The sequence below is a fragment of the Sus scrofa genome, chromosome 14, assembly GCF_000003025.6.
Source record: "Sus scrofa isolate TJ Tabasco breed Duroc chromosome 14, Sscrofa11.1, whole genome shotgun sequence".
NCBI lineage: Eukaryota > Metazoa > Chordata > Mammalia > Artiodactyla > Suidae > Sus > Sus scrofa.
In genome coordinates this window covers 11,853,243-11,867,456 of record NC_010456.5, presented here as the reverse complement: position 1 = coordinate 11,867,456, position 14,214 = coordinate 11,853,243, and the positions used below count along the sequence as shown (strand labels likewise).

The 14,214-nt window shown below is 37.6% G+C and overlaps 1 protein-coding gene across 1 annotated transcript in view; it reads right to left on the bottom strand.

Annotated features, from left to right (window-relative positions):
• Positions 1–14,214, bottom strand: part of ELP3 (elongator acetyltransferase complex subunit 3) — a 107,134-nt gene that overhangs the window by 72,624 nt on the left and 20,296 nt on the right. Inside the window, exons 6-7 of the mRNA XM_021072278.1 lie at positions 13,397–13,465; positions 10,368–10,522 (exon numbers count right to left, since the gene is read on the bottom strand). Coding sequence (XP_020927937.1) covers positions 10,368–10,522; positions 13,397–13,465 — 224 coding nt within the window. The remainder of the gene's footprint in view (positions 1–10,367; positions 10,523–13,396; positions 13,466–14,214) is intronic.

Here is a 14,214-nt window from a genome sequence, read left to right as displayed (position 1 = left end):
GAGAAAACTTCAAGACCAGAGATAAAGAACATTTCACAATGATATAAAGGTGACTTCTAATAATAGAAAGCTCATACACCAGGAAAACATATCAGTGATAAATGTGTATCACCCAGCAGCAGATCTTCAAAATAAGTGAAATAAAAACTAACATAACAAAAGGGAGAAATAGGTAATTCTCTAATCACATCTGAACAACACTATAAACCACCTTGACTTTATTGATATTTATAGAACATCACATCTGACAACTGCAGAACACATGTTCTTTCAAATATATATAAGTATGTTCACCAAGAGAGACCATATATGCTGGGCCACAAAATAAGTCTCAAACAAACAAATAAACAATCAAAAAAACACTAAGGAACTGAAACTCTACAGAATGGACCCTTCTCTGACCAAAACAGAATTAAGGTAGAATTCAATAACATTAAGAAATCAAGAAAAAAATTCCACGTTTTTGGAAATTTGGAAATTAAACAACCCATTTCTATATAATCTATGGGTCACAATACAAAGGATTTTAGGAAACTTTTTTTTTTTTTTTTTTTAGTCTTTTTCGTCTTTTCAGGGCCACTTCTGTGGCATATGGAGGTTCCCAGGCTAGGGGTTGAATCAGAGCTGTAGCCACTGGCCTATGCCAGAGCCACAGCAACGCCAGATCCGAGCCACATCTGCCATCTACACCATAGCTCACAGCAACGCCAGATCCTTAACCCACTTAACCCACTGAGCAAGGCCAGGGATTGAACCCACAACCTCATGGTTCCTAGTCGGATTTGTTTCTGCTGCACCATGATGGGAACTCCTAGGAAACATTTTGAATTGAAAAACAATTAAAATACAACATATTAAAATTTGTGGGATTCAGCCAAAACAGTGCCTAGGGGGAAAACTTAAAGTTTTAAATACTTATATTAGAAAAGAAAAAAGCTCTATACCATTATATACTTAGGCACAGAAAAAAGAAGAGCAAAGAAAACTCAAAGAAAATATAATAATAAAGATAAAAGCAGAAATGAATGAAGTAGAGGACATAAACAAAACCAAAACTTAACTCTTTGCAAGGAACAACAAAATTGATAAATCTTAACTAGTCAAGAAAAAAAGAGAGATCAAATATTATCAACATCAGGCCTGAAGGAGGGGCGATCACTAACATCCTATAAACATTAAAAACATAGTAAGGGAGTATTATGAATACGGGAATTTGATGACTTGGATGAAACAGACAAATTCCTTGAAAAATACAATTTAACAAAATGGACAGAGATGAAACAAAATCTGAATATCCCTTTACCTATTAAAAATGACTGAATTACCCATCTGAAACCCATATAGAAAACTCCAGTCTTGAATAGTTGGATAGAAAACACTTAAAGAAGAAATAATGTTCATCTTATATGAACTCTTTCAGAAAACAGAGGAGGAAACGCTTTGTAACTTGTTTTATAGGGGGCTGGCATAGCAGTAAAACCAAAACTTGACAAAGAAATTACATACAAGGAAATCACAGACCACCATTTCTCATGAACGAAATCCTTTAACAAAGTACTAGCAAGATGAACCCAGTGATATATAAAAAAGAAAATACATTATGACCAAATAAAAATCAATCAAATTAATCTACATTATCAGAATAATGAGGAAAAGCTTGATCATTTAATAGTTGCAGAGAAATCATTAAACAAATGAGTTAATGATAAAACTTTCAGCAAACTTCTTCAATCCAATAAATGTATCCAAAAACTCATAAGTAACACTGTACTTAATATTGCAATATTAAATGTTTTCCCTATATTTACTGGGCATAAAACAAAGAGACTTGCTCTCACCACTTCTATTTAACACTGTACAGTGTCCTTGCCGGAGTAAAAAGGCAAGAAAAAGTAAAGCATGCTAATTCAAAAAGGAAAGTTAAAAATCACTATATTTGCAGATTCCATGATTGTTTTTGAAGAAAATCCTAGCAAATTCACGAAAACAACTTTTAGAACTAAACAGTGAATTTAGTAAGGTCATATGATATAAGGTTAATACACAGAAAGGAACTGTGTCCTCTAGACACTAGCTGCAAACAATGTGAAAATAAAATTTTTCAAGGTTTCATTTAATAGAGCATCAACAAACAAAAATATTTTTAAATAAATTTAATGAAAATCTTACAAAATCTCTCCAATGAAGACTACTAAGAGAAATTTTAAAAAACACTGAAGGAAAAGAGGAGACAGACTATGTTCATAGATAGGACTATTCAACATTGTTAAGTTGTCAATTTTAGAGTTCTCTTGTGGTATACAGTAGGTTAAGGATCTGGTGCTGTCACTGAAGCAGCTTTTGGGTTGCTGCTGTGGTGCAGATTTGATTCCTGGCCTGGGAACTTCCACATGCCACAGGTACAGCCAAAAAAAAAAAAAAAAAGGCAATTTAGCCCATATTGCTATATAGTTTAAACACAACTTCAATCCTACCTTACATCTACCTGAAAATCATACTTTCTAATAGAAATTGACAGAATAAACTTTATATAGAAATGCAAAGGACCTAAAGTATCCAAAGCAATCTTGAAAGACACTGACAGAGTTAGAAGACATACACTATAAACTATAAATCTACAGTAATCAAGACAGTGTGGTATTGACAAGGACTGAAAAACAGATCAAACGGAAGACAGTCCAGTCCCAAATTTATAGCCAATTGATTTTTGATAAAGATGCCAATACAATATGAATGGGAAAGGGAAGAAGTTTTTAAACAAGTAATATTGAAACAATTAGATACGTATATGGAAAAAAACTTCAACTCCTACCGCACACTACACATAAAGATTAATTCCAGATGGGTCACAAGCCTAAGTATGAAAGATAAATACAAAAGCTAAAATCATTCTAGAAGAAAATGCAGGAGCATATCTTCTTGCTTTGGGAGGCAGGCAAAGGTTTATTAGAGCTAATACAAAGGTAGTAACTGAAAGGAAAAAACTGCTAAAATAGATTACCAAAACAAAAAACTCTGCTCAAAGATATTAACATAATGAACAGTCAAACCACAGACTGGGCTTTCCTATGTGCAAAATGTAGATCTATCAAAGGACTAGAATCCAGGTTATCTAACAGCCCAATAATAAATGGGCAAAAGATTTTAACATACACTTCACGAAGGAAATATATACAGAAAGTATAAGCACCTAAAAAAAGTGTTCAACACCATTAGTTATCAGGAAAATGCAAATTAAAACCACAGTGAGATACCAATACATACCCAGTGGAAGGGCTAAACTTACAAAGACTGACAACACTTTATGCTGGTGAGGATATGGGACAACTGAACACTCTTACATTACTGGTGGGAGCCCAATGATACAACCATTTTGGAAAAATGTCTGGCAATTAAATCTGAACATATGATGCAGCAATTCCACTTCTAGTTATTACCCAAGAGAAAGGAATACATATATTCACAAAGACTAGCACAAGCATGTTCACTGAAGTTTTACCACAATAGCTACAAACTAAAACAGCTCAGCTACTCATCAACAGAATGGATAACAAACTGTGGTCTGGGTCTCTGAGTACAATGGATCCTATTTAGCACTAACAAGGTGAGGGCTACTGAAACACCCAACACTGATCAATCTCAAAATATAATGCTCGGTGAAAGACCCTTATACAAATAGTATATTGCTATCTGGTTTCATTTGTATGAGGTTTTAGAATAGGCAAACCAATCTATGAAAGGGAAAAAAAATGAGAAGCATGGCTGCCTCTGGGAGGTGCAGGTAAGGATTTAATGGGAAGAGGCAGGAGGAAGCTTTCTGGAATGATGGTAATGTTCTATATCTTAGTGCTTTGTTGTGCACATATATGCATGTTGGAACCCATCAAATAATACCCAAAAGATTTGTGCATTTCACTATATGTAAATTTACTTGAAAAGAAAATACCACAGTGAACTAATGATGTACATGACGATGTATTTGGAGAGAAGTGGACTGAAGTCTGCAGCGTAATTTTTTTTTTTAATTGTCTTTTCAGGCCGCACATGCGGCATATGGAAGTTCCCAGGCTAGGGGTTGAATCGGAGCTGTAGCCGCCGGCCTGTGCCACAGCCAGAGCAACATGGGATCCAAGCTGCATCTGCGATCTACACCACAGCTCATGGCAACGCTGGATCCTTAACCCACTGAGTCAGGCCAGGGATCGAACCCGAGTCCTCATGGATACTACTCGGGTATGTTACTGCTGAGCCACAAAGGGAACTCCTATAGCCTGCTTTGAAATGCAATGAAAAAGGAGAGAGAGCACGAGTTCCCATTGTGGCTCAGCAGGTTAAGAAACCCACACAGTGCCTCTGAGGATGCAGGTTCAAACCCTGGCCTCATTCAGGATGGTGAGTGAGCTGCAGTGTAGGTCGCAGATGCGGCTTGGATCCTACATTGCTGTGGCTGTGGTGTAGGCTGGCAGCTGCAGCTCTGATTTGGCCCCTAGCCTGGGAACTTCCAAATGCCATAGCTCAGGGAAAAAAAAAAGAGGGGTTGATGGATGGAGAGAAGACTGGTGAGTTGGATAAGGAGGTTTAAGAATCTAGGTTAACAGGTATGTAATGTTCACTGGAAATTTCTTTCAATTTCTGTTTGAAATAAAACACTGGAAGAAAATAACTAATATCAACTCTTTCTATGATGGCTAAGATCATGTCCTAGGGCAGCCTGCCAATGCTAATAATCCTGGTCACCATCTATAAAAATCTAGTTGACCAAGGGAGGAAGTAAAAGTGGTCAATATGCAAAGGGAGGGCTGGCAGGTATGAGAGCCAAAGCCCAGAAATGCAGGAGGTTCTGAGGCTCGCCAGGAGGAGAGCGGTCACTTTCAGGCCTGCTCAAGCTGCTCTGCTTTCTTCATTACTCTGCAAGTCTATGAAATTGTCTTCTGAGCCTGGTACTCAGCATAATCTCGCACCCTCACTTTTTCAAGACAATGGAGGAGATAACTGGAAGATTTGAAGTCACTGATGGAGGGGGAAAAGAGGAAAGAACGGAAATGAATTAAAAATTCCACAGGGAGAAGGTATGACTCACCCACTTCTTGATGGGTAACTACCCTCTTAAATTGCATCGTGTAAAAAGAGCCAAGGAGCATTAAAAACTGAATGCAAAACTGCTTCTGGGCAAGGCTGATTAAAAAGGAATAAAACTATTTTAAAAAGCTGTTCTGAGTTATTTGACAACATTTGCACTCTGGCGAGCGGGTGACTCAGATCCCACCACCGGTCCTTTTCATTTCCAGAGCTATGACTTTTAGAGGATGACAGTCACCAGTAATTGATGCTCTCTGGAGACCACCGATGTCTCAGTCTAGCTGATAGTAATGAGTGACTATCACCTTGCTTGATTTAATGAGCCTCCACAGAAACCATACCTGCTTTGTCCTTGAACTCTGTGTTCACTCACTTTCCAATGTTTCCATCTGCAAGGATACAACATACTGCTTGCTACTAACCAAGTTCACCTTGTTAGGGCTTTTCCTTATCCTCACTCTAATCTTTTAAGAAAAAAGCCGAACTTGAATCAGACAAGACACATGATAGCAAAGCAGGGACACACCTGAGCTGATAGCAGAACTGACCCTAATTAGAACAAAGACTTCTAACCTTACATATCGTTGCTGCAACCGTCACAAAATGTAACCTTTAACTTAAAATTAATCTTTAAAAGAAAAACAATCACCCATGCCAAGCTAGTCAAAGTCAGTATTATAGCTGTGGAGTTGTGTTAATGTCAGCTACTAGTAAAATAAATATGAAATCATCACCCTACATCTGAGAGGTGGGCCTCCCTGGGTAACCCAAACAGTTTTCATGAACACCCTCTGTGCAAGATAACTTAGAGAATAGCAAGTTAAATATATCTTCCAAAAATTTTGAAGAAAACATGTTCAAAAAACAGTATCTCTGGACTGCTCTTTATTTTGCAAAGATGTTAACATCTGAAAATACTGTTCTATGTCTCTAGTTCTAGTCTCTAGAAGCAAACAACTACTTCAAATTGTACAGTTTCTCTAAAAAACAAATATCGATTCTATTATAGGGGGTTGGCAGTAAACATTTACCTCAATGAAGCAAACATGATGCCACAAATCACCTTTTTGCAGATTATCTCATAAAAGTACAGAGACCAGGAGAAAAGAGCAAAACATGTCAATAGTGGGTTGGCAGGATTCAGTGTAACATTTATGGGTGGTTTTATGGCTCCCACAGTGTACTCTTATTACTTCCCAAGAGCCATTCATGAGATTTGTTGCAATGAAGACTCAAACCACATATAAATTTTTATCTGAAAGTAGAGTGTTTGTTGCCCTCTTGAGGCAAATTCAAGAACAGAAACAAAACAACGCTGGCTCTGCCTAGTCCATTACAGAAAGAGGCTTTCTTCTCCAAAGGGCTTTTTCTACACCCACATGATGATCTGAGGTTATAGGACAAAAGTCACTTTCATCCCCAAAACATAATTTACCCACTAGACACAGGACCATTTTGTAAAAATAAGGCTAAAACCACACACAAAGAACAAAACAAAAACTTTTAAGTTTCAATTGGTGAAAATGTCAAACTAACCACATCCTAAAAATTCATTATGCAGATCTCCAGTTGGCCAAGCTCACATGACCCAGGGCTCCCAAACTATAGGCTGAATAGCATTGTGGCAAACTTTCAAGGGGGTTGGGGGCGGAGAAGACCAAGATATTTATGGCTCAAATCCACTTAATGTGCAAGGTCTGCAACACGAAAACAGCTGCACTGAGAAAAGAATATATAATGCATAAGCACGGGTGGAAAGATGAGATGGTCCAAACACATTATCCTGAGAGGGAATTCTCAAGAGTTCAATGGTTTTCAGTCAGTAACCCTCCTAGGTACTATTGATGTCCTAATGTTATGGGGCTTTGAACTATTTAAGGCTGTTTTTCCTCCAACTGCACTTTATTCTAAGCTATCATCTGATTTTCAGTATTATTAGGAAGAATGAGCTGGATTACATCATTACTCTTCTAAAGTTTGACAGACTTCAGCATTTTACTAAGTATGACTCATATTCGTGAATGATCAAGGTTTTCAATGAGCAGTAAAAATATGGTCCCATCTCATCTTGTTACTAAAGCCCCTGCAGGATGGAGATCTCCCTGGCCAGCTGTTGCTCAAAGTCCAGATTCATGGACATAGAACTAACTTGTCGCATCCTCTAGTGGCGACCCAACAAAGCAGGCTGCTCCCACATATTCCCTCAGTTGTTAATTCTACCCAGGCCTCCCAAACTACCCTCAAGATTTAGTTACACTTATGAAAAGGTCTCTCCATTTTTTTCAGTTTTATAAACCCAAAGGAGAGCAAAAGAAGTTAAGAAATAGGAGAAGGGAGAGCACAAAAAGATGCCCTTGTCCCTAATTCCAAGAGGCAGCTCTACCCAGGCATAAGCTGTCAATATCTGGCCAACAGACTGAACATTCAAAATGCATTCACACATTTGCTCATGGCTACTATGTGCCAAGAACTGTTTTAATTACAGGGTAATGAAAGCACCCTTATGTTCATTCAAAATTTGGTCCTACTTATTTCCCTACCAAAAACTCTCTAAGAGGGTGCTATTTGAACAACCTTATAATTAGCTACATGGCCTTCTTCCCCAATATAAAAGAAAAGCCAGAGAAAAAGCCTGAAGGCACTAAGAGAGGGCATGCAAAAAGAAACCACATTCTCCCAGCATTTTGAAGCTCTGATGGTATACACACATACGTGCCCATACACACATGGATACATGCTCAGTACACTGGCCTGCATTATAGCGAAATGCAGGCTCTGAAAGCAAAGCTGACTGGGTTTCTCAGCCCAACTCTACCAACTGTGTACCTGGGCAAAATGCTTAATCTCTCTGTGTCTTAGTGTGAAATAGGGATAATTTAAACATTTAACTCAAAGATTTCGTATGAGTATTAAATAAGTGAATACTTTTCACAATGCCCAGCACACTGTACACAGAACAAATATAAATGTCATTTCTCAAGTCCATTTCTCAACTCTAATGCCCATGACCATTATCACTCTACCATCTCTTCCAGGTGTTTATATTAACACATGCATGTACACAAAAATGATGGCATCATACGTAAAAACTGCCCTAAAAATTGCTTTTTCCATCCATATAGTCATAACAGCACTATCCACAGTAGCCAAGACACAGAAGCAACCTAAATGTCCATCAATAGATGAATGGATTAAGAAGATGTGGTATATATGTACAATGGAACACTACTCAGCCATAAAAAAAGAACGAAATAATGCCATTTGCAGCCACATGAATGCAACTAGAGATTCTCATACTAAATGAAGTCAAAAAGAGAAAGACAAATACCATGATATCACTAATACGTGGAGTCTAAAATACACAAATGAACCTTTCTACAAAACAGAAACAGACTCACAGACATAGAGAAGAGATTTGTGGTTGCCAAGGGGGAGAGGAGAGAGAGTGGGAAGGACTGGGAGTTTGGGGTTAGCAGATGCAAATTATTACACTTAGAATGGATAAGCAATGAGGTCCTACTGTACAGTACAGGGAACTCTATCCAGTCTCTTGGGATAGATCATGATGTAAGATAATAAAAGAAAGGAATGATGTGTATGTATGATGGGTCACTTTGCTATACTGTGGAAGCTGACACAACACTGTCAATCATCTATACTTTAATTTAAAAAAAAGAATAAAAAAATTTTGTTTTTCATGTGGTATATCTTGAGATCTGAAACTCTCCCGTACGGTGATCCTGTCTATTTGCATGGCTACAAACACCATCTATGAGCTGATAATCCCCAATTTTATACTGTCAGCCCAGACATCTCTGGCATAGCCCATGGACATCTCCACTTGAAAGTATCCTGGGTATTTCGAACTTGGGGAATCCAAAATAAGATTCTTGATTTTTCTCCCACAAATGTATTCTTCCCTCTGTCTTTTCCATCTCAGTGTATTGCACTGCCCTCGATCACGTCCTACAACCAAAGCCTGACAGCAGCAAGAATGACCTTCTTACTTACAGACCTGAACATGTCACTCTCCTGCTTAAAACCATTCACCTACTTCCGACAGCATTTCAAAACAGTTTTTAAGTCCTCAAGAGCATGCATGATCCAGCCCATACCTAACTTTTCGAGCTTACTTCAGAACATCCACTCCCTTGTGTGCTGGGATCTAGCCACATTGGCTCCTCTCTGTTCCTGGAACACTTCAAGTTCTTCCTCATTTCAGTGTCTTTGTCTCATTTTTCCCTGAGCTTGGCCTGACTGAGTTCTCCTTAGCCTTCAAGTCTCAGCTTAAATACCACTTCATGGACAGAACCCATAGAACCATTCCATCACAGTAGTCTATCTCCATCATAGCATGCACTGTTTGTTATTTGCTGAACCAGTAGAATGTAAGCCTCATGAGGGCAAGGACAACATCCATCCTGTTCACTGTGTTGTTCCAATGTCCAGGCAGTGCATGGTCCCTAGCGGGCCTTCAATTAATGTTTAGTAAATAAGAGGGAATAGTATGTAGGAACTTAGCTAGGCATTCCTGAAATTTCTGACAATAAAACTACTTAAGACTTTCACTTTTTAAATCATAGAACTATATATGAAACTTGAGTATTCTTCTTACTAACAATTAAGATGTAAGATATTAAAAGAATGCGTAATTCTCTTCTGTTCTGTCAACTAGAATTTGAAATGAATAAATGATTCATTCAAAAAGTTATTAATAAAGCAATAATTATTAGATAACAGTCACTTGTTTTGTTGATTTGATAGCAGTCTTTCAGATTAAGAGCACCCCCAGTGCTCTTTAGGGTGAGCTCACCCAGCCCAATCAAAGCTACTCCTGCAGTTTAGGCCAGCCTACTAAGGCTGAAAAGATCTCACAGTGATTCTGTGAGAATACTAATGCCAATGACCCATATCACTTTTTAGAAACATAATCCCTCTCCTCACAAAACAGAAGTAACTATAAGAACTAGGACTGCATGAGAAGATGAATGTGAATTAAACTTATTATGGCAATCATTTTATGTCACATGCGAAATCAAATCATTATGTGTACGCCCTGAACTTACACAGTGCCTTGTGTCAATTATATCTCAAAAAATTGGGGAACAAATTTATTTAATCTTACAACCATGAAAAATATGCAAATAAAAAGAACGAAATCCTCTCCCCTCCCCATCCCAAAAGAACTGGGAATGTTGACACAGAGCAAAAGAAATTCTCATAAGCTGCTGCTCAGAGGATAAACTGACAACCACTGTGGAGAATATGATAAAATAAGCATTTCTTACTTGACTGCTTCATAAATATTGTTGGAGGTATGCCCTGATAAGGCATCATGTAGATTTCGAATAAAATAGTCTCTGTATTCTTCTGGAAGGGCCATAAATGTTCCACCCATCACAATAAATTCCACTTTATCCACACTGTGACCAAGTTGTTTTAACTGAAAGACATATAAATTCATTAGCCATTAGAAAGATACAGTCAACTACCCTAAGAGGGTATTGCAAATTTCTAATTTTACATCACCAATGTCTTCATCAGTATAGTTTAAAACTGAGAAGCAATTAGGAGTTTTCCGGCTTCCTCGACAGGTTAAGTATCCCGTGTTGTCACTGCTGTGGTGTGGCTTATATCCCTGGCCTGAGAGTTTCTGCATGTTGCAGGAGCGGACCAAAAAAAAAAAAAGAGAGAGAGAGAGAGAGAGAGAGACAGAAGTAATTAAACATATTAAGTGAATTCAATGGGATTAAAAAAAAAAAAAAAGACTCCAGGATATTAAAGAAAAATGATGATAGCTCAAATGAGGAAGATTAAGAATTAAAAGTAAGGAACAGGAAGTTTGATGTCAATACCTGCAAAGTTAAGTGAAAATTTAAAAAGACACAGAATATAAATTAGAGGGCAGTAAAGCAAATATAATAATACATAATAAACAAATATTTACTGATTATATATTTTATGCCAGACTTTGTGGTCAGCACTGGGGACAAAGAAGACTATTATACGCAACATAATCAGGACTTGATGCAAATGAAAACAAACACGAGATCAGAAAGAAAAAGTGAGAAAGCAATTGTAAATGTTAAAAGTTTTTTTTTGTTTTTGTTTTTGTTTTTTTTTTTTGCTTTTTAGGGCCGCACTTATGGCATATGGAAGTTCCTGGGCTAGGGGTAGAATCGGAGCTGCAGCTGCCAGCCTACACCACAGCCACAGTGACACCAGATCTGAGCCACAACTATAAACTTCACCACAGCTCATGGCAAGGCCAGATCCTTAACCCACTGAGCGAGGACAGAGATGGAACCCGTATCCTCATGGATTCTAGTCAGATTCATTTCTGCTGTGCCACAAAGGGAACTCCCTAAAATGTTAAAATTTTAAATCAATTGTGAAGATTCTAGGCACAGGTGGCACTTCAGCCTGTTTGGGGGTGGGGGGAGTAGGAAAAGTCTGATAAAATCTGATATATGTTGTCTCCTCTACTTGGGGACAGAATGGTACAGATCTTTCAGTTTTTCAACTACAATAAGCTCAGATTCTAATTTTTAAAAACAAATATTTAAATTTCCTGCCATATCTTAGGCTTGGAAAAAACTAGGTCAGGTAGACTATAAATTATGAACTCTAATGTAAAGAGGATGTCCACATTTAATATAGGCAAAAAGTTACCTTTTTTTATATTTGTTTCTGAAAATAGTAAATAGCTTATACATACATACATCCTTATACATATGTAAATTGTTACCATTCATAAGCATACGTGCATGCATATGCATACACACGTAATATATATTTGTAAGGATGTGTACAAAGCTATCAACATTAAAATAATACTCTATACCTATGAGTGTTTACAAAGGATACATAACAATCTTCCTGGTAGTTTTTTCAAAATACCTTGCCTGGATCTTAAACCAGACTTAATCAGAACTCCAGAGGTGAAGATCTGGCATGTGTTTTGGGAAAGTCACTCAGGTGATCCCAGTACATTTACAGTTCAGAAAAGAATCACTGCTCTCTGCTGGTTTCTAAATCTTTCAAAACCATGCTCCTTTCTGATAAACATCAACATTCTGAACTCTACTGAAACATTTCAAATGAATTAAGTATCATGGTTAAAAACAAAAATGAACAATGGTCAGTTTAGAATCTATGTAGGCTCCTCCCAGGTTTGGTTGTCTCCTACCTGACAATCCTGACCCACATATGCTTAGGGAACAGTGACATGAAAATTAGAACTGGATGGTATTCACTAATAATTACAATTAAACACAGATGCAACTTATGACTATGGTATGTGTTACTTTCCCTCTGAGATGTTCTAGTTGCCCTACTAGAAACTGTAAAAACTACAGACAGTCCTCACGTTATTTTAAACTAGACAAGTTTAAAATAAAGTTGGGAAAAAGAAAATCTGTATTAAGTTCAGATTTCTTGAACAAGGCAAGACCATTTACACAGTACTTGTTTTCAATCGGTTATACTGAGGTATAATTACACACAATAAAACCTACTAACTTTAAGTGTACAAGTGAGTGAGTTTTTATAAATCCTTAGTTAGCACTGTGTAACCACCACCACAATTGTTATACTGAACAACTCCAGGAAGTTCTCGTTGTGTCTCAGTGGGTTAAGAACCTGACTAGTATCCATGAGGATGCAAGTTCAATCCCTGGCCTCGCTCAGTGGGTTAAGGATCTAGTGTTGCCATGAGCTATGGTGTAAGTCACAGACACAGTTCAGATCTGGCGTTGCTATGGCTGTGGTGCAGGCCAGCAACTGTAGCTCCAATTCAACCCCTAGACTGGGAACTTCCATATGCCATAGATGTGGCCCTAAAAAGTCAAAAAAAAAAAAAAAAAAAAAAGAAAAGAAAAGAAAGAAAGAAAGAAAAGAAAAACTCCAAAACTCCCAAGTGTCCCTCATCCCACTATGCAGTTAATTCCCTATTCTTTCCCCAACAAAAGTCAGAGCAATTCTCACCTGCCTCTTGGAAGCTAAGATTTAATCCACCCACCTACTAAGACCTTCCACACATCCACATTCCATAAATTTCATACCATAAATAACTTTCTACAAATTGAAAGAACTTCAGAGAATAAAAAGCTTACAGAAAATAATACAGGCTTTAAAGGAAGCGGTGTTTTTGACCTTGGGAGGTACTGCAAAATAGTACCCCTCCCTCAGATAGGTATTAAAAACCTACAAAGGAGAGAAAGACTCTTTTAGTTCTTATTTCAGGTTCAACTCAAATCAAGCAATAATACCATCTAAGTATAAAAATCTAATTTTAAAATGCTTTTTAAAACCTCACCTGTTCTATTCGGTGTCTCGTCTGCAGATAAGGGTCATACCTGGCACGGATAGCTCGCATGGAGGTTGGCTAAGAAAAAAGAGAAACATTCTGTTATGCCTACACTGAATTAAAAATAAAAAGTAGTTTCAAAAGGGTTGTATTAAAAATAAAATTCTCTTGGGCTTTCTTCTTTCTCAGTCTTGTCAGGGTTCAAAATAAGGTCCTGCATAGCATCTGGAGGCCCGCACTCCCGCTGTCCTAAGTGTCTCAACAGCAGGCATCTTCTTGGATCATGTAAGTTACATCTTTGTGTAAACCCTGTAGAATGCCCAGGGCCACCAACTGGTTCTACTGCTCACAGACAGAGATGTGCACACATATTCAACAGGGTTACTTGATAAAATAACCTTTAAACCAGGTCATTAAATACAATATTGTTTGTAATGGCTTAACAAAAAGCCTTTATGCTATCACACAATGGAATAGTCTATGGCCATGAAACAATGCACTGATACAAAGAGTTCTTTAAGATACACTGTTAAGTGGGAAAGGCAAGGTGATTGGTTTTGACAGATTACCTTGGCATAAAAAGGTAGGATAAAGAATATGTTTGTGCTTTTCTATCTATAGAATATCTCTGAAGGGCTGAACAGGAAAGGGATGATACTGATTGTTCAGGGGGCTGGGAGCAGAAAAGGGGTGCTTAGGGGAGAGCAATGAAAGGCAATCTTTTCACTGAAAAATTCCTTTTTTTATTTTTTAAAAATGTGCACTATGAAAAAACAGGTAAGAAAATGAAAAACCACATATATGAAAAGAAAGTCACATGGCTTGCT